At 39.1% G+C, this 20699-nt stretch overlaps 1 protein-coding gene across 2 annotated transcripts in view; it reads left to right on the forward strand.

The window, feature by feature from the left end:
- SULF2 (sulfatase 2) overlaps nucleotides 1-20699 on the forward strand; it is a 328818-nt gene that overhangs the window by 201851 nt on the left and 106268 nt on the right. Inside the window, exon 1 of one of the 2 annotated variants that reach the window (XM_063297103.1) lies at nucleotides 5129-5509. The exons of the other annotated variant lie outside the window; for it this stretch is intronic. Coding sequence (XP_063153173.1) covers nucleotides 5494-5509 — 16 coding nt within the window. The 5' untranslated portion in view covers nucleotides 5129-5493. Of the gene's footprint in view, nucleotides 1-5128; nucleotides 5510-20699 lie in introns of those variants that run through there. 2 annotated transcript variants of the gene reach the window in all.

A 20699-nucleotide genomic window follows, 5' to 3' on the forward strand; every position in this document is an offset into this window, starting at 1 on the left:
AATGATGTTTTATATGCTTTATATTTTAATAATTGGCAGGGGGAGCTGACTGGATATTGTAGGAAGACAGATAACTATTTTGTTAAACACCTAGATGAATTATTACATTAATCAATATTATCACAGTAATTTAATACCAGTTTTTCTATAATCCAAGTTCAGCATCTTCAATATCTAATTATTGCCAGTCCATAATGTGCCTAAGGAAAATATACACATTACATTGAATTATTATCAAATGTATAAAATCAGACTCCTGCAACTATGAGACCTAATGGATGTACTTACGCAACTGTATACAGAAATGTTGGGATTGGTATATTCTATAGGCACGTACAAGGGAATAGGATTGCAACCATGTGTTAGCAGATAGTTAAAGGCCATTCTTTCATGTGTATGCAGTTAAGCCAATATTTTATTCAACATTTTATTCTGTTGTCTCATCCCTCCATTTATGACAGATTCTGTGTGCATGGTATGTTCATTTAATTATAGGTCATGTTTATTTGTTAATTTTTTTGTTTTCAGTGGTGAAAAAATGAAATATAAATCTAATAGATTAACAAATGATGTCACTTTATAGTCTTTATTTTATACTGTATTATATATTAGTTCCCATTATGACTTTGATCATTTTCTAATCTTCAGTCTATCTGAACTCTCTCACCATTTGCAGTATAAAATGGTAATTTTAGCAGCAGCACAACATGTGGGTATAATCTTGATTTATTAAGGTAATGTGTGGATGTAATGGAGAATATATACATATTCTGCCTTTATTTTACACAGGGCTGCCTCCAAAAATACAGATTGAGTGGTAGTTCTTTTTTTTAATTTAGAATATAATGACATTGCATTTTGTATACTTTGGCCACAACATTCATAACTCAGTTTGCATATGCTGTCACACATGTCTGCCCATTTTACAATCTGAGATTAATTAAACAACTTTCATTTTGAGATTCAGTAAGTACTTTCATGTTGTTAAAACCTGGAATTGGATCTGCAGTGCCCAACACTGGAATGAAGCATGGTAGGGCTCAAAAGAAAAATAGATTATTGATAAATTTAGCAAAAACAAAAAAAAAATACAAACAAGTTACAGGAAAGGTTACAGCAGGGTGGAAATGCATCCAATTTACAGAAGACATTTCTTTAACAGAAGGCATCTTCTGTTTGAAGGATTGCCCAATTAAATCTGGTTTAAAACTTGAATTCTAAAAAGGAGGAGAGGTCCTGACAAATACTATAAGCTATCACCATATTGGCTGGAGGAAAACAGGAGCTGTCGCTTAGTGCCTGACTGTAACTAAAGTTGGGCTCTTTTATGACTGGAATGTAAATTGTTAGCAGGTTTCCAGAAGTGCATACTTCGCATATGAATTTTTATACTCAGAAGCAACGTGCCATATTAAGTTATGTTTTCTTTCTATGTATTTCATAAGACATTTGTTTTCTCAAAACCTATTTCCAATTCACTAGAGAAGCAAACTAACTTCATTGCTTTTTTGACACAGTGCCAGCCAGCCAGCTCCTTTTGCTATGAATTAAAGAAGGCTCTTTCACTTAAAGTGAAATTTTAATTTCACTGTTTACCTTGCAAGCTTGTTACCAGCCAGGGGATACATTATGCTTTCTATGCACTTTTGTAATTTCCACCAACTTTGACTGGAATTGTATGTACTTGCTGATAAAACGTGTACTTTGTGTTAAAATGGAGCTTTCCTTGTGACTAATTTTTAATTACATTGATTGATTGATTGATTGATTGATTGATTGATTATGTGGCAACAGGTCATTGTTGAGTCTTAGTGACCACATAGATTTTCTCCATGACAATCTGTCCCTAACATGGTCTTTCAGGTCTTCCAACCATTCACCCAACACCACCATGGTTGAGTCCATCCACCTCGCTGCTGGTCATCCTCTTCTTCTCTTTCCTTCCACTTTTCCCAGCATCAGAGCCTTCTCCAGAGAGCTAGATCTTTGCATAATGTATCCAAAGTAAGATAATTTGAGCCTAGTCATTTGTGCCTCAAGTAAGAACTCTGGGTGAGGTATGATTGGGAGGGGCAAATAATTTAATAGTACAATCCTGCTGAAAGGCAGGAGCATTTGTACACACCTTCCAACACATCTTTTCTTCCTCTCAGAAATATATTTTGAGAGTAATTTGTGTAATACAGATAGTCCTTGTTTAATGCCTGTTCAAAGTTATGACGGTGATGAAAAGTAACTTTATGACCAATCCTCGCATTTGCAATCTTTGCAGGTCTGTAGAGCAAAGGAAAGCTGAAGTAAGATCATAAGCACAGTTGCGGTTTCACTTAGCTACCGCTTCACTTAACAGCTGAGTTGCCGGTCCCAATTGTGGTTGCTAAACAAGGACTACCGCTAGATAAAACACAACATAAAGATTTTCTCTCTTCCTGTGGTCAGTTTTCCATGATTTAAAACCAATTTGTTGGAGTATGATGTTTTCTTCTAAACCTTAAGAACAAGGTATTTCACTATCCCTTTGTGGGCCATTTTCACATGGCACTTCGTTTTTTAAAAAATTATTGTACTAGTAATTTGATTATAAAATCCTATATTGGCAAGAATGCATATCCAATTTAAACCTTTATTGCTCCATTTTGTCCAATAACATACTTACAGAACACTCACTTCAGTTCTTCTTTCTGCATTTTCACAACTGAAATGGGTACTTTATGAGGCATTAACTATAAAGGATTCCATTTATCCATGAACTATTCAATAAGAGTGTACGAGGGTGGCAAAATTCCATAATAGGAATATAGTGTCTTTACTCAAAATTATTCATCAAGCAAATTATACAAAATATATATAGGAAAGTAGTGGGGGAGAAAACCTACAAAGTATACAGAATATCTCTCTATGTGGAGCAATACCAATACTTTTGGCCATGCCTGTATATATCTGTTCCTGAAATTATGTCTTACTTTTAAAATAAATACTTTAAGAGAATTATATCAGTATTGTTTGCATTGCAAATAATACTGATATAATTTATATTGCAAGTAACACCTATCCCCTAACCATGCACATCCCAAGGAAATACAGGTAGTCCTCGGGTTATGACGGCAGTTGGGACCGGGATTGCCATCGCTAAGTAATGCAGGCGTAAAGCACAATGTCACAGGACAACAGCAGTCCTGATTGCCGTTGTAACCCCAAGATGTGTGGGTTGTTAAGCAAGAAGAGGCAGGGGTCAAGTCACAGTTAAGGAGCATGGGGATGCCGCAGGGGGGAAATGGGTGCTGGGGAGGGCCGGCACAGGCCACGTGGGAGTTGTGAGAAGCCGGTACAGGGCCTGGGAGGGCCGCAAGGGAATGGGCGGGGTGGGTGCTACAAGAAGCAGCAACTTACCAGAGCAACTTGTGACCTTTCCTGCTGGCTTCCCGTTTGACTTTGCTTGTGGGAAGCCAGCAGGGAAGGTTACAAATGGTGATCATGTGACCACCACTCCCTGCAGTGTTGTAACCACGAGCCAGGTACCTGAGTGCCCCGATAATGATCACATGGCCAGGTGTGCTGCGACAGCTGGAACCTTGAGGACTGGTCATACAGCCATTTTTTTCAGCATCACCATATTTGAATGGTAGCTGAACAAATGGACATAAGCCAAGGACTATCTGTAAAATTATTTTTCAGCCATTGTGCATTTAAACAATGTAGTATCATTGTACAGGAAATAAGTCTTTTCTTGGTAGGGTACCATACCTGGGCTGCAACAGCCAAGATGGCCCTTTACTGCCCCTTAGTGAGTGACCACATTTTTTTCAGCCCAGATATGGTATACCTCTTAGATGTGATCCAGCGGAATGTATCAAATCAAAAACAAAGTTGATAAAACCTGGACACATCAAATTCTTTCTCTGTAGTTTTTGCTTTAAACTGTAAGCTGTCCAGAATGGTTCTAGAGTCAGGAGGCCTCTAGAGAAGCAGGAGGAGGAAGAGGAGGAGAAGATAATGCAACCTTTTTTACAATCTGTGAAGGAAAAGACTTGACCATGTACTTCTCTTAGTGTAATCAAAAGTACTCTGTATTGGCTGGATCATGCCCCTGACGTATTTGCTGACAGATGACTGCTTGACAAAGCTACCACATGCCATTTAGGTTTTCATCTTCATGTCCCATGGTTTAACTTCAGGATTAAACCAGCTGCCTTGCTATGTATTTATCTTACAAAGACCAGAGGTTCCTTTCAGAATCAGGCACAATCTTGCATTTGTGTGTTGTCATTACATGAAACTGATTTTTCACTCAGTGCGTGTCCTCACGCATAGATTTTCTTCTGTAACTACCACAGCCACCACCTTTCTTTTGGGGGAGATGGGCATTATGAAATTTGATTGATTGATAAATAAATAAAGCTGGTCTTCCAGCTATTGAAATACGCAATGTATTTGTTCAAAGTTGTCTTTGTCTATGAAGGGTGCTTTCCAAAGGGAGACCAAGAAGAAGACAAACCAGGGTAGCCATTTTCCTTCAGCAAAAAATAGGGAGCTCCCTTACCTCTTGCCTCGGATTCAGGATGCTTTCTCTTTTGATAGCATTTTATTGTACCGATCCTGCTGTATATATTCCCATGAGAGGCTTACTCCCTAGATAACCACGATGGACTGAATTAACTTCCTAGGTTTGTAAAATACACTACACCATAAAATAACCACAGGGCCTCAATAAGGCTGGTTAGTTTGAGGTTCACCCACAGAGATATCATAGAAAGAAAGAAAAATGTTCTGGCAATGGGAGAGACGGAGAAGAAAGAAATGTCTTCTTATGCTAAAGTTTGTGGGCCAGTGTGTTTCTGAACACCGGTTTGCGGGGTGAAGTTCGCACGCCCAGCCGTGCCTTTGGGTAAGGTGAAGGGCTTGATCGCCAGGAGGTTCTGCTGCGGCGGCAGTTTTCCTCGGCTTTTGACAAATGCCGCCGGAGATGGAACAGGTTTCCACCCCCTCCGAGCCGCTTGGGGATTGCGTCAAGATTGGAGAGGAGGATCCTCCTGGAAATAAATAAACTTAAAAAAAAAAAAGCCGTCCCACACGTCTCCCCGCTCCTCCCTCCCGCTCTGTTTTGAAATGGGATCTGGCCACTGCCTTTTATCGGGGCTTAATCACCTTCTCTCGCGCTCGGATCCGCACAGGCGGGAGCAGCAGAAGCGCTTCGCTCCCCGCCCGGGCAAGGATGAGCCTGGCTGGCCTTTTACGTTTCAAGCGTGCGGCGTGAGACAACGGGCAGAGCCGTAGGAGGGTTACGAGCGAGCGAGCTTTCGGCTTCAGCAAAGCCGAGACGGAAGAGTGGACCGGGGCTGAAGGGCCGAGCAAGCGAAGCGAGAGCGGCGAGGCGAAAGTAGCTGCAGAGAAAAAGAGGATGCGGTCCCGGGGCGTCTTCCCGGGCTCAGCGGCGGCTGCAGCCGCGGCAGTGGCGGAAAAGGCGACCTGCTCCTAGGGACAGGGCGGAGGGCCATGGGGTCGCTCCCAGGTGAGTGGGAAGAAGTGGGGTAGGAAGCAGCTGGACCCTGCCGGGAGAAGCGCCTCGCCCAGTCCAGGAGTCTCGCGTGGGGTTCTGCGAAGGCTGTCCGGCTCTTCTCCCCTCTGCGGCCGAAGCCGAAGGGTGCCGGCGGTATCCTCCGCCTCTTCGGGTGGCGGCCCTGTCTCCCTGTCCTGGCCTTCGGGGCTATGTGACCCGCCCGGCGGGGAGGAGGAGGAGGCGGAGGCTTCCGTCTGCTTGAGAGGCTCGCCAGGGAACGCCGAGGTCTAACTTCGCAGGTCTTTGGGGGAGGGGGGTGGCGAAGCTGGGTGGATGAAGACGGCGGGGAGCCGCGCGCAAACGACAGCTGGTGCCTCGGCGCTGCCCTCTGCGCTTAGCGAGTCGCCGTGTGCGCCCCCTCCCAGAACAATCTGCAGGTTTTTCGGGAGCGGGTAATTTTTTTTGCCCTTCTCCTTTTCTACTTCTGGCAGCACTTTGTCTGATTGACACGTGTATGCTTTTTACTTGAAGACTCGTCGCTTAGTGAGACATAATGAAACATGTGGATTTAATACACTTAAATGAAATGTGCCTGGATTGGCGTCTTATTGATAGGCTCATTCACATAGGCAGGTTCTTTGTGATCCACATGCCTGTTCGACGACGACGACGACTCAAGAGGAAGTATGCCCCCATCCCCCGAAGACAAGTCTTGAGTCTCTTATCAAGAAATTCGCTACCCTCAAAGCAAGTGGTTTCCATTATTTTCTTTTGCAAAGCAGATACAAAAACATTTCTTTGACTTAGAAGCACTCTTAGGGAATGGTCCTAGAAAATGAAACAATTCAGTGCAATCATGTTTTCTATCCATTAACTCACTGGCATCATAGTCTGTTTCTCCCCTCCCCGACCCCCAATTTTACAACTTCAGTTTTCATAAGTACCCCCACTTCCTAAGACAACTGAAAGAAACCGAATAGACAGCTCTTTATAAATAAGAACATAGTCTTTTGTTAGACTGGCTTGAACACATGAATGGAAGATTATGTCTTTTGTCCTGAACAAAAATACTTGAGATGCAATAAGAATTATCCAGAGGCCTAAAAAAGATGTTATTTTATTTCAAAGAGCATCCTTATTTTAAGGGACTATGTCAACCCAGGACTATCCAGTCCCTTCAGATACAGTGATCCTATAGTCACAACTGTTTGGCGTCCTGGACTTCTGTATGTAGGAAGCTTTAAATCTGTGACTTGCTTGGGTACTTATTCTTAGCTGGAAAATTACTCTGTGTAACTTTTGAAAGCTTTATCGAAACAAATTCTCATTTGTTACTTCTGAAGTCTTTGGACTAAGATTCAGAATAAGGGTGAAGCTCACCAGAATGACTAGCTTTTCCTGCTCTGTAATGATGCAGTTTGTCTGTAGAGTCTCCCAGCCTGGTCATTCTGTACTTGGAAGCAAGTCCCATTTCTTTTAGTGAAAAGTTACTTCAAGGTAACGATATACAGGATTTCAGTTTTCTTTATCTGTTACTTTAATTCAATAAGCAGGGAACATATTTGAGAAAATATTAAATTTAATATATGTAGAACAATAAGTGTATATTTGCAAGGAAAATGTATATTTCTGTGTACAAGAGAAATTGTAGGAAGTCTGGTTCTAGTTGCCATTGTTTGTAGGCTTCAGTAGGAGAAATTGTTTAAAACTACTTGTTACATAATTTTTTGTTTAAAAAAGCACCTGGAACAGTTTCTTATTTTTTGATGAAAAGTCAGACATGTGAACAAAAGGGATCATTTTCCAAATAGCTCAACTATGTAAATTTGTCCTGTTAGGAACTTCTAGCTGTCATTGTCATGATTTCAGCTTTAGTCCTCTTTTTCATACTTTAGAATTAGACTTGTCTAGAAGGGCAAGAAACCCTCCTATTGCATATGTATATAATCGAGAAATATTGTTCTGAATACCTGTTACATTATCTACCATTGTATGAATATTGTATGAAATAGGGTAATGACATTTTACATTGGTGAGTTAGAGAAAAGAAGGCAGTCTTGGAGGGAACTGTTGTGGCAAACTAGTACCCACTAAAATTACAGCTGGTTTTATGGGAGTTTTAGTATACCCTGAAAGTCTCAAATTCAAAACAGCCTATATTAGAGCAAAGCTGTGAAGATGAAGAGAATGGAAAGAGGGATACTTGTGCACAAATATATACACTTCTCAAATAAAAAGGCAGGACTGATGATGTAATTATCACTGTGCCTGTTTCATTGGGTAATTCGATTTTTTTTAATGATAGGAAATATAAGATGCATTGTGCAATTTCCTCCACTTAAAAACTCATTGGCATAATCTATCAATTATATTGTATTGCTGGTAGGTGCAAGCTACTGTCTAGTTGCATGTATTTCCAAATGTACTATCGCCCTTCAGTCCTATTTGCCATTTTATTTCTGTATACAGCTACCGATTTAACTAGATTTCTCTTCCATTCCAACTGTAAATACATTTACTTGAAATCAGTCCTATAGAATTACACAATTGTGTAATTACTTGCTTTCAGTTATGTTAATAGAATTGCAGATCCTGGTGTTTGCTATTTTTTTAGCTTTGTAGATTAATCTAATTTTTGCAAATGATTTTTTTATAATCAAAGGGGAATTCGAGAGAGATACTCAGTTTTTATGCTCTTTTCTAGTGAAAAAACTTCACTGGTCATTCATGTGGTATTTGATGGGTATGATACTTCTTAGTATTTGAATTTGCATCTGCATAACTATTCTGATTAATTGATGAGCATTCCATAATGTTCTATTGTACTCCTTTTTTCTTTGTGGCTCTGAAAACTCCATTTCAATGGATCCCTCAGACTGGTCTTTATTTTGCTATGATTCATTCCTTAACAGTAGCTCAAATAATGATTTATTTTATTCAGATTACCTGCCTAGGCTTTATTCCTGCTATCCAGTGCATTTTGCCAGACGATCAGTCTCAGTCCTAAATTATAAGGCTATATCACACTTCTCTTCCAAGAGATGAACACAAACCTCCGAAAATAAAGGCTCTTAGGGAATCTGTAAACTTCACAGCAGTTCAGAAGCAGCTCCAAACTTGTCTGTACTCACAAAGTCAGTTGGTTTGGAGAGTATGGTTGACTTATGTCAATCTGTAACAAATGTGGTTCTTCCCCTTTGCAGCACTGCAGCTTTATGTTGCTTATAAAATGCTCATTTCCCAATTCGCAGGAACTTTTGCCTCACTTCTGGTTACTGGACTCAAGGCAATAATTACTTTCCATTATTACCCTTTCCCATTTCTAATATCTGTCTGTAACTGTTGTCAGACCTCAAGTCATTGCAGCAATGTACAAACATTGTTAAAGCTAATAGGAAAAAAGCCTGCTTACAAAAATGCAAGCATGCTATAATTTCACAGTTACAGTTTGCCAGATATTTTTAAATGCAAGAAGGTTATCACTCCAGCTGTGAAGCTCCTCCTCATAGCAACTGCCCTGATATATTTTGCAAAGGATCAGAAAAATATATACAATATGGGGTGCTAAGGTTTTGTTTTCAAACAATTCTGGACTTGAAAGGGGCTATTGAGTTCATAAAGCCTAATCCACTGCTCTTTGTAAGAATCCAAATTAAAACATATGCCATATATGGTGGCCTATCTTTTGCTTGAAAAAGGGGAGCCCGTCATCTCCTTGGGGGAATGTTTCCACTGTCACACTGCTCTTACTCTTAACAAGATTCTTTTATTCTGTAACTTAAATTTATTTATTTATTTATCATATTTCTTCACCGTCCATCTCATGTTGCGATGACTCTGGACTCTGTGACTTAAATCCATTATTCTATGTCCTGTCCTATCATTCCATGTGCAACATCCTTACAGGTGGTTGAAAAATGTTATCATTTCCCTCTCATTTTCTTCCTTTTTTTAAGGTTGTGCATTTCCACTTATTTAAATTTCTTGTCCAAGAACTTAGTTTCACGTTTCTTGATCATCCTTGTTACCTTTCTCTAAGCTGTCATCTTTGTCTGAATCCTTTTTTAAAGTATGGTTCCCAGAGCTGGACTCAAGATTGGGTCTGACCAATACACAATACAGTTGAACAGTTATTCTCCATGATTTAGAAATGGTATTTCTATTCATGCCTCAAACTGCATTTGCTGCTGATTCAGTTTATAATTAATTACTATTCCAAAATCTTTTTCATGAGTAGTATTCTCCAGGCAGATATTCCCCATTTTATATTGGTGCATTGGCTTCCTTTTTACTGAGAAATTTATTTCCAGCCATCTCTCTAGTCTCTTAAGCTTGTTTTTATTTTTGTGTTATAAGATACTAGTTATACCACTCAGTTTTATATCATCTGCAGATTTAATAAGCATTCCTTCCACCACCTCATCTAAGTTATTTCTAAACATGATGAGGAGTACAGGGCCCAGGGATGAACTTTGTGGCACCTCATTCAATACCTGCACTGAATGTGATGAAGCAGTGTTGATGATCAGTACTTTCAGAATATGATTTTCAAGCCAGAGATGTATTAACTTTTTGTCATACTGTTTAGATGGCAATTAGCCTTCTAAACATACTATGGCAATTAGCCTTCTAAATGTACTATGATGGGTAGCATAGGAGTAAGACCTGTATTACATCATAGGAATCAGTTTATTTTCTTTTTCTTGACATGACCTGCTCATTGTCGGTCTCCTCATCAGAGTCTAAGCTGGCCATGACGCAAAAGAGGCTAAAACATTTTTAAGCCCAGAACATCCTGATAACATCCAGAAGTGGCTTAGACAGACACCTCCCTAATTCACTGAATTAAAAGGAAAGGAGGTACAGTACAGTGTCACTTGCAAGATTATGTTATTATAACCAATCTCTATAAAAATAGTCTTAGCCTTCCTGTGGAGTTGATTTCATAGTCTGGTTTAAGTAGTGGGGCTGATAGGAATAGAACATCTGTTTATTGATTGTAATATTTATATTTTATTACATGTCCTTGAATCATAAAAGCCACAAAACATTTTATTAAAACTATAGTGCAACCCCATCCCTTGGTACCCACTCCCCAGCAATGTTACAAATTAAAATATTTCTGGTTTTTCCACTTTTCTAAAGGCCATTAGGGAGGGTACCATCTGGCTTTCCAGGGACAAGCTATTCCATAGGGTTAGAGCAAAAACTGAGAAACATAATCTCCTGGTCCCCCAACCCAAATCTCACATGGAGGAACCCTCAACATCTGCATTCAGTTACACATTCTGGACAGATCAGCTCTACTTAAAGCAGATGATCATGAAGGTAGTTAGGTGCCAAGCCATGTAGGGCTTTATAGCTAATAAATAACACATACAGTTGTAAGCAAAATTATTCAACCCCCATTGCAAATCATTTGACATTGATTGTCAAAATGTACAGACTTTCAGCTGTTTGCAATGAACAAATCAGACAAAAGCAATTGAAATAACTCAACACAACAAATGCTTCAAGTGGTATCTCCAAATTCAACTGAAAATGCAACTTATAACGACTTCTCCAGTCTCAGAATTATTCAACCCCCTGAATAGAATCCATCACAACAGCACACATATAGTATGCAAAACAGGTGTTGTCTCAAGCACACCTGATGCAACTAATCAAGGACTTCATTAGTTGCACCAGGTGTGCTTGAGCTGGAACACATGAAATACCTGAAGTGGCTAGGGGTTTGTTGAGTGTCATGTTTGACTGCATGTTAGAAATACAGTATGGCTAAGTCAAAAGGATGGTCCAAAAAGGTAAGAGAAGAGATCATCACCCTTCAGAGACAAGGAACAGGATACAAAAAGATAGCAAAGGCACTGAATGTTCCTAGAGACACCGTTGGAAGCATAGTTCGCAAGTTCAGAGTTAAAGGAACAGTGGTTACACTACCTGGACGTGCCCCCCGCATGCCACTCAAAAGTAAGTGGCTTTGCCTGGAAAAAAAAAATTGTCCATCCTGGGCTTTATGTGTTTGTGTGTGTGTGTGTGTGTAGCGTATGATGAGTACATGATAAGAGAAAGGCAAATATATATACACACAGTCCACACTATTATATATAGAACTTCTGAAGGGATACAATAGTAGCCTCAAAACTGGATATCCAGTTCAGCTATCCAGGCGATTGCTTCTGGTGTTGCTTCGTAGAGATCTTTTTAGGAGCCAGGGAACACACGTCGTGGGCAGTCTTGCACAATATGTTTAATAGTTTGCATATCGGCACCACAGTTGCAACAAGGAGAATCTTTCCAGCCCCATTAATACAGAGCACAGGAACTCCTTCCAGTATCACATCTGATTCTGTTCAATTTCGTCCAGACAGAGCGAGGCAGGTTAAAGCCAGGAGGTTTGGAAGAGGGATCACTAATGACCAAGCTGCGATGTGACAATTGGGCTTGGTCAGGAAAGTGAAAGGATCAGTTTGAGAGTTTGTTTCATCATCAACTGTGAAAATTTGCCTTTAAAAGATACCTGTCTCAGTGGAAATAGTGTCCATATAATACAAGATTTGATTTAAAATGTCTTTTCCCAATCTGGCATCCTTGTATGTGTTAGACCACAGTTCTTAGAATTTCCAATCTGTATGGTGTTTGGAATATGCCAGATTGAGAAGGATGATTTCAGAGGAGGACTCCTTGAACTATACTCCATGTTCTTAAGAAAGAAAGAGGGGGAAAACTCAGACAATTTTATATATATTCAGACAGAAAATGGTTTGGTTGTGTTATCTGTCTCCAGTAGTTTCCCCCGAACATCTCAAAGGCAACCAATGTAATTTGCACAAATTTCCCAGGTAAAGTAGTTTCCTACTTTACCTAGTAGCTGGGAAAGACTGAAGGCAAAAGAAGGGGATGGCAGAGGATGAGATGGTTAGATGGCATCACCGATGCAATGAACATGAATTTGAGTAAACTCTGGGAGACAATGGAGGACAGGAAGGTCTGGCATGCTATGGTCCATGGGGTCACGAAAGGTCACATGACTGAACAACAACAACAAAAGTAGTTTCCAGAGTTCCTAGTTATTGCATTGAGAAAGTCAGTAGTAGCTTTCTTATTGAAAATGGAAGGAAAAGGAAGGTGCCATTTATAAGGTTTTATTGACTATTGATCAATTTAGTTCTAGTACTGTTGGTGCTGGGTGGCAGCTGCTTTCTAGGGTTTCATATAGTTTTTCCAGAAGAAATGCTAGGATTGAACTGGGAGTTTCTGAATGAAAAATATTATCTTCTGCCATTAAGCTACAGCCTCTTTCTTTAACTCAGAATTTTACAACAGTGGTAGGGAATCTTACTTCAAGCTGAAGGTCATAAATCAAGTGGCATGCCATACTCCAGAGAATAAACCTGAATGACTAGAGACCCATAACAAGACTAAGTTTGATTTAAATGTAATAATTTTAAATTAATTCAGTGTAGTTAATCTGGGGTGCTCACAAGCAAGAGACACAGACATATTCCTCTTCTGCCACTGTTTTCCAGGAAATGATATTTGAAATGTGTTGCCCCCAACCCAAAATAACATTTAATCTTCTAGGCCTATAGTTGTTGATAGATTTGTCCTCCATGAATTTATCCAACCGCCTTTAAAGACAGTCAATTTACAGGCCATCACTATGTCCTGTAATGAATTTCACAGCTTAATTATGTGCTGAATAAATAAATGCTTCCTTTTATTTCTTTCAAACCACCTTCCAGCTGTTAAACTTCATGACAGGCACAACAATAAATTTCAATTCTCTAGACATTTCATCCCATATTTAGGAATTTGCTTACATCAGAATCTCACAGACATGACACAGCTAGATAAATTGTTTTATTGCCAGTAAGGTAAGAATCATTATATAGTCGTATGAAAAAGTATGTACACTCTATTGAGTTTTTTTTTTTTACTTTTTCAACACATTTCAACATACCAATATTTAATCTTCATTTCAACAATATTGATAGATAATGGGGATATAATATAACAAATAATATGCACCATTTACATTTTGTAGTCCATTGTGCAATTAAAATAAACATAAATACAGATTTTGCATGTGGAAAAAGTAAGTACACTGTTGCATTTATCTCTATGTCAAATACCTAAAATTAGAATCAAGTGTACCAGATCAGATGCAAATGATTAAAATTTTGTTAGAGAGTATCTGGGTGGAACCTGTCTTATTTAAACCTATGACATTTAGTTTGATTTGCTCTTTGTTGTTGAAGTGTGTGGTATCACCATGCCTGGATCGAAAGAGCTCTCTCAGGCCTTCAGAAAGAAGATTATAGATGCCTGTGACCCTGGGAAGGGATTTTAAAAGGTTTCCAAACAACTGGACATCAATCATTCCACTGTTCAGAAGATCATCTACAATTTTAGAAGATTTCAAACAATTGTCAGCTTGCCCGGGCCAGGCCGTCCCAGCAAGTTCAGTCCAAGAGCAGAATGCAAGATGCTGAAAGAAGTCTCTAAGAACCCAAGAATTTCATCATGTGACCTACAGGTAACTCTCACCGCTATTGATGTGCATGAGCCTAGAAAGAACACTAGAAAGAAGCTGAACAAATTACATCTACATGGGAAGCGTTCCAGGAAGAAACATTTGCTGTCCAGAAAGAACATCAGGGCAAGACTAAAGTTTGCTCATGAGCACCTAGACAAAGATCAGGACTTTTGGTACAATGTGCTCTGGACAGATGAGGCAAAGATAGAGATATTTGGCCACAGCACCAGAAGACATGTTTGGTGAGAACCAAAGACAGAGTTTCATCAGAAGGACCTGATACCAACTGTACAACATAGTGGTGGAAATGTTATGGTTTGGGGCTGCTTTGCTGCATCAGGGCCTGGGCAGCTCATCATCACAGAATCCACTATGAATTCTTCATTGTACCAGAGGGTGCTGAGGATAGTGTGAGACCATCTGTCAGAAAATTGAAGCTCAACCAAAAGTGGACCTTGCAACATTACAATGACATTCCAGTAAATGCACCAACAAAATGGCTAAAAAAGAAAGAAAGAAAGAAATGGAAGGACCCGGAATGGCCAAGTCAAAGCCCAGATTTAAATCCCATTGAGAAGCTTTGGGGTGATTTGACATGGGTTGTGCATGCAAGAGACTCCTCAAACATTGCATAGCTGAAGAAATTCTGCAGGGAGAAGTGGGGAAAAAAGTCCCCCCAGCCTACTTGAGGTTGTTTCTGCCAAAGAGGCAATACCAGGTAGTAGAATCAAAGGTATACTTACTTTTCCCACAGAAGGAAGCGGCATATCAATTAATTTTTTGTTGAATAAATTATTGCAAAATCAATTTTCATAGTTTTTTTTGTTTAATTACATCACCTTTATCTTTATATACTGCTTGAATGAAGATAAAATATATAGTAGGTCCCAGTGTTTTGAAGAAAGAAGAAAACTGTACTTCTGTCTACTTTTTGCAGGCCGTGCAGAATTTTATACAGCTCAGTCACATCCCCACAAGCATTTTGAGCCCCCCAATCACGTTGGTTGCCCTCTTCTGCCCTTTTTCCAGCTCTGTTAGATACTTTTTCAGGTGTAGTGACCAAAATTGTTCAATATTTTTTTTTATTATTTAATTATTATTTCAATTTAGAGGCCACTGGACTCCACAGTGACTCTGGATGGCTTACAGATAAAAATTAAATTAACATACATTAAAAGAAAAACCCAGCAAGCCAAGCAGCCAGTAACTAACCAAAGGGACTTGACTCCCATTCTAGCTCAGGGCCAGAGAGAACAGCAAGGTCCTAAGCCGTTACAGAAGGTCAGAACAGTGAGAGCAGTACAAATCTTTGGGGAGATATCATTCACAGGGCAGGAGCCATCACCAAGAAGGCACGCTTCCTAGATCCCACTAGATGACAATGCTTAATGGATGGGACATGGAGATGGGCAGTCCCCCCAAGTAATGCAGGGCTTTATAGGTAGCAAGTAGCACCTTGAATTGCACCCAGATGCCAACTGGCAACCATGAAACAATGGGGACAAATGCACAACACAACCATCATTCCGGACCAGCTATAGCTTCTGAGTGGTCTTCAAGGGCAGCCCTATGCAGAGTGCATTACTATAATCCAATCAAGAGGTGATCAAGGCATGAGTAACTATCTGAAGACTTTCCAGTCCAGAAATGGGCGTGAATGGCAGAGAAGGTAACCCTGCACAAAGACTCTCTTGGCCACACTGCCACCTGCTTCTTGAACAGGAGCTGTGTGTCCAAGAGGACCCCCAGATTGGCACCAGTTTTGCATGGGGAGGTACAACCCCATTAAAGACCAAAGGTGGAGGGTCTCTGGAACCAGGGGGCTCAAACGAAGCCACTTGTGAGGATTAAGCCTGAGTCTGTTCCTCCCCATCCATGTCCATACAGCCTCCAGGCACTGGGACAGGACTTTGACAGCATCACTTGGTTGGTCAGGGATCAAGATGTATAGCTGGTTATATCAGCATATTGATGGTACCTGACCACAAACCAAAGGATGACTCACTAAGTGGTTTTATATAGATGTTAAGCAAAAAAGGAGAGAGTTGTGCCCCTTGCAACCTCTCACCTCCTGTCAACACCAATTACAACCAGCCACAGAGAAAGGGAGAGAACCACCCCTAATGCCCAAAGCCAGTCCAATAGAATACCATGATGGATGGCATTGACAGCCTCTGAGAAACTAAGGAGCACCAAGATGGATGCACCACCCCATCCCAGCTCTGCCATAGGTCATCAACAAGGGCAACCACTGCTGTCTCCATCCTGAACCCCAACTGAAATGGGACAAGATAATCTGCTTCCTCCAGAGTCCTCTAGAGCCCAACCACAGGTCATCCCAGAGGCGGCTTTAACCATCCAGGAGGGGTCTGGAACTAACAGTCAAGTTGCCAGACTTTCACATGACTCAGGGATATTTCAGATAATTTACATCATTTCTGTGGAAGTAGTTAAGTGTATATTAATTTATATGTCCATTTAAACATCACATTTCCATTTTCAATAGGGAAGATAAATTTAATAAATTCATGCATCAGACAGATGTGTATTTGTTGGTAAAATTCCCTAAGAAGCAGCAGTATTGAAGAAAATGTATATTAATTATCCCTTTTCCTTAAAGGTTTAATAGCTGAATGATTATATTACTAAGAATACAGAGGAAACGTTTCTCTGGGTTTACAATTAGCTAGTTGAACTGCATTTGTCACTGGCTGAAGTTTTAAGTTTTTAATCTTCATTGTTTGCCCATGTTTCCTTCTCTCCTTGAATGGGCAGCAGGTTTGTACTCATCATTATGTTTTCAAAACAAAAAATTAAATTTTATTGCATTGTATCATCTCACTTTCTGATAATTTTCCTTTGATCAACTCAGTCTTTTTAATATTTCACCTTGCATTTCTGTTGCATTTAAAATTAAATTGTAATCTTACTGAGACAGAGCTCATACTTTTGATAAGTAAATTCTACCTGTAGAATTTCTTGTTCAAGTCATATCGAATACAAAAATTACTCAAATGGTTTTGCTTACAGTTTCTTATAGTATGTATAGCTGTAAAATTACAGTTATTTGTCTGAGCATAAAGCAGCAAGTTTGCTTTCAAACATTCTTTGCCAAAATAATTACTTTACAGCCTACCTTCCTACACAGATATTTAAACTATTTTCACACATTACATATATCTCATTATCAAAATAGCTACTCTTTACAAGTACTCTTCCTAGCTGTCTGAAAGCCTGCAATCATAAGGTTGGTAAAATAATTTGGTAAAAAGATAAGAAGTTTTAAAAAAATGAAATCACCTGTTTGCTCTGGAAATGTGTATGACTATTAGAGAGACAGGTTCTCTATAGGCTTTCACATTTGTTGAAAAACCTATTTAACACCTTCAAATAATTCATAAAACCAGCATTGGAAGATAGCCTCAGATTCAGTATGAACAAGATGACATCATAGAACGACAACATTCAGAAGAGGGTCAATCCAGTTTTTTCCAATTATTACTGAAGTTAGCAAAAGCTGTACCATGTCAAATCAAAATACCTAGTGCTTACCTGTGCAATTAAATCACCATTGAGAGAATGTGAAGGGAATAAATCAGTTCTAAACTTGGCAAGTAGTAAAATGGTCATATGATTGTTTCCCCTTGCATTCAATTTGTTGCTCAACTCATGTTCATAGTAGCTTCTCTCAGCCCACTTTCTAAAACATTATTTTCATTGGCATCACAGGAAAGGTAACTATTGCTATCATTAGTATCAAGCTGGATATGGTGGGTGCTAGGGTTGCAGTATGCAGGGGTATATTGTAAACAAATAACTTTTAGCAAATTATTGAAAGCACTTTAAAAAACTAATTCCTTTCATGGGTGTCATAGCCCTGGAATCAATACCAAGTAACATATGGAGGTGATAAATACTACTCATTATTCAGTTCTGAAAGAAAAATAATACAGAAGACAGCTATCAGTATAAGAGTAAGTGACAGACTGTGTTAAATATTTAAATGGCTACCCAAAGAAGAGCTTGTATTATATCTTGAGGAAAAGACAAGAAGCTATGGTTTTAAATTTCAGGGAGAGAGACTGAGATTGAGTACAACAAAGAGCTTCTATACTAAAACAAAGCAGTTCAGCCTGAACATTTATGTTATGGGATTTAAGTCGTCACAGGATGCCAGAAGATTGTACTGCTGCTTTATAACTGCTGCTTTTGGAATGGACAATTGGTCAGATTAGAACTTCCTATGAAATGCCCCATTGATTTACCTACTGAGGAACTTCTGTGTAATATAGATTCACATAACATACTAGACAAGTCTAAAAGTTGGGCAGTTTGTGATTCAGGAAGTTATAGAAACCCAGCTATTCTCAAATGGACCAGCCAATCAGGTTAAGCCATAATCTTGTTTATTTCTTTGGATGTAACATGTTATACCCAGTTGTATTTTATATTGTGTTTTATCAATCTGGTTTAGTGTGGTGTGTGAACCCTGCCAGTGTGTGATATACACTAGCTTATTGCCCTTTGCAAACACAGAGAATAACAACTTTCTCCTTTAGAGGAAAAGGGAAGGCACAAGATCAGGTAACCTCGATTTGAGACTAATCAATATGGAACACAGCTGATGAAATAAACATAAGAGGAAGATTGGGGGAAAGTGCCAATATAAGAGCCTAAGGAAGATTCACATCCTAGTGACCTGGACATTCTTCACTTTCTAGGTAATGAAGCAGCCTCCTCCTCGTCAGTTCACATAGATGCCATTAGTAAAAGACTGGGGAAAAAATTCCACTTTTACTAGCTGAGAGATAAATTGAGTTCTAAAGTAAAAGCATTCCATTTTCTGTAACCTTATCCTATTCTATTTCAGTAAATCATGTCAAAAGAAACTCTAGGAAAATTTTGCTTTCTGTTGAAGTGGGCTGCCAAGAGCTTTAGGCTTCCACAACAACAGGGACTCAGCAGTAAATCTCAGATCTTAGCTTTACACTGTTAAACTGATCTCCTTGGTTAGCACTTGACAGAAGTCTCAGGGACATAGCTTAGTAAATCAGTCCAAATTAAACAGCTGATTGACGGCTGCCAAAATAAAAGTGTATTTGCTGTGACTCTTATACTCACGTTAGTTCAAATCAATAACTTTTTCTTCCTGTCCTTTCTACAAATTAACAGACTCTTTGTGAGGCACATGATGGCTTTGAAGCTGAGTATTGTGTGCTTACATAAGTATCAACTCTGGGTCAAGAGCTGCTGGCTATCAGCTTATCTTTCAAAGAAAGGAACTGTAAGATTTAGTTCTCAGATTTGATAGAGATGTGAGAATGTTACATAAACAACCATTTGCAAACCTCCCTTTTATCAGTGAAGAGACTTGCCTTCTCTGATTTATTGGAAAGCTGTTAGAAAATCAGAAAGCATCTTCTATAATATACAAAAATTCCATCTGTCTCAATAAATCTTGCTAAAGAGGACTCTGAGAATCATGTCTGGAAAACAATCTCTTTCAGTTTAGGCAGCTGTCCAAGAGCCTGACAGTGACCACATAACCCTGGATTATTTAAAATTAAGGAAAGCTAAAGATGAATATAGTGAAACATGTACCTTGGACTTCAAAATAAGTGTTCTTTTTAAAAAAAATAAATAGAACTAGATAAATGATTCCATGACAGAAGTAACTAATAAATTTGCTCAAGATGTGTTGCAGTTCCTAAAAAAGATATTGAAAGCAGAATTGCAATGAGGAAAAAGAAAGCAATGATACCAAAACAAGGAAATGTGGCTGCACAAAAACTTAGAATCAGGAAACAAAGTAAAAGGTGGAAAGAAGACCAGATCACCATGAAAGAGGCTGTTCTGAATTACAGAGATGTTAGAACAGCTAAAGGTCAGAATGAACCTGAGGCAGTTGAAACACGTTAAGATAAAAAGTAGGTCTTCTTCAGATACATTCAAAATAAAAAGAGAAAAGAATCAGTATACCAAGTACATAATTAAAATTGCAAATATTAATACTTACCAATGGCAAAAGAATGTAGATCTCCTCAACTCCTATTTTGCTTTTATCTTTTTCTAAAGGGGGATATAAATTTAACTAGGCCATTGTGAAGGGCAGGATTAAGCTTGAGATTCATGGTCAGGGAATATCTGTCTGAATCAAAGAGAATATCTGTAGCTCAGGGTTGAACTGTGGAGTCCTTGGTGCTCTCTGAGCCTTGTTGTTTTCTTGCAGATATTTCATTGGCCAACTAGGCAACATCTTCAGTGCTAGAAGATGTTGCCTAGTCAGGCAATGAAATGTCTGCAAGAAAACAGCCAATCTCAGAAAGCTCTAAGGACTGCACACTATCTGAATGAATTGAATTCATTGAGTACTGAAGGATTTTGCTGATATATTGACTGTGAAATCCTGGAGAACAAATGAAGTACTATATGAGTGGAGAACAAATTGTTATTATCTTCTCAAAGAGGAGCAAGAGAAATCCAGCAAACTACAGGCCCAGCAATCTGATATTAGTACCTGGAAAGATTCTAGAGCAGATCACAAAGAGATTAATCTGTGAGCACTCTGAATTCATTGGGAACAAGTTAACTTGTCAGACAAATCTTATATATATATTTTTGATTGAGTAGCTTTCTTAGTAGGGTCAGGATTTCAGTACACAT

The sequence above is a fragment of the Candoia aspera genome, chromosome 3 (assembly GCF_035149785.1).
Source record: "Candoia aspera isolate rCanAsp1 chromosome 3, rCanAsp1.hap2, whole genome shotgun sequence".
In the NCBI taxonomy this organism is placed as follows: Eukaryota; Metazoa; Chordata; class Lepidosauria; order Squamata; family Boidae; genus Candoia; species Candoia aspera.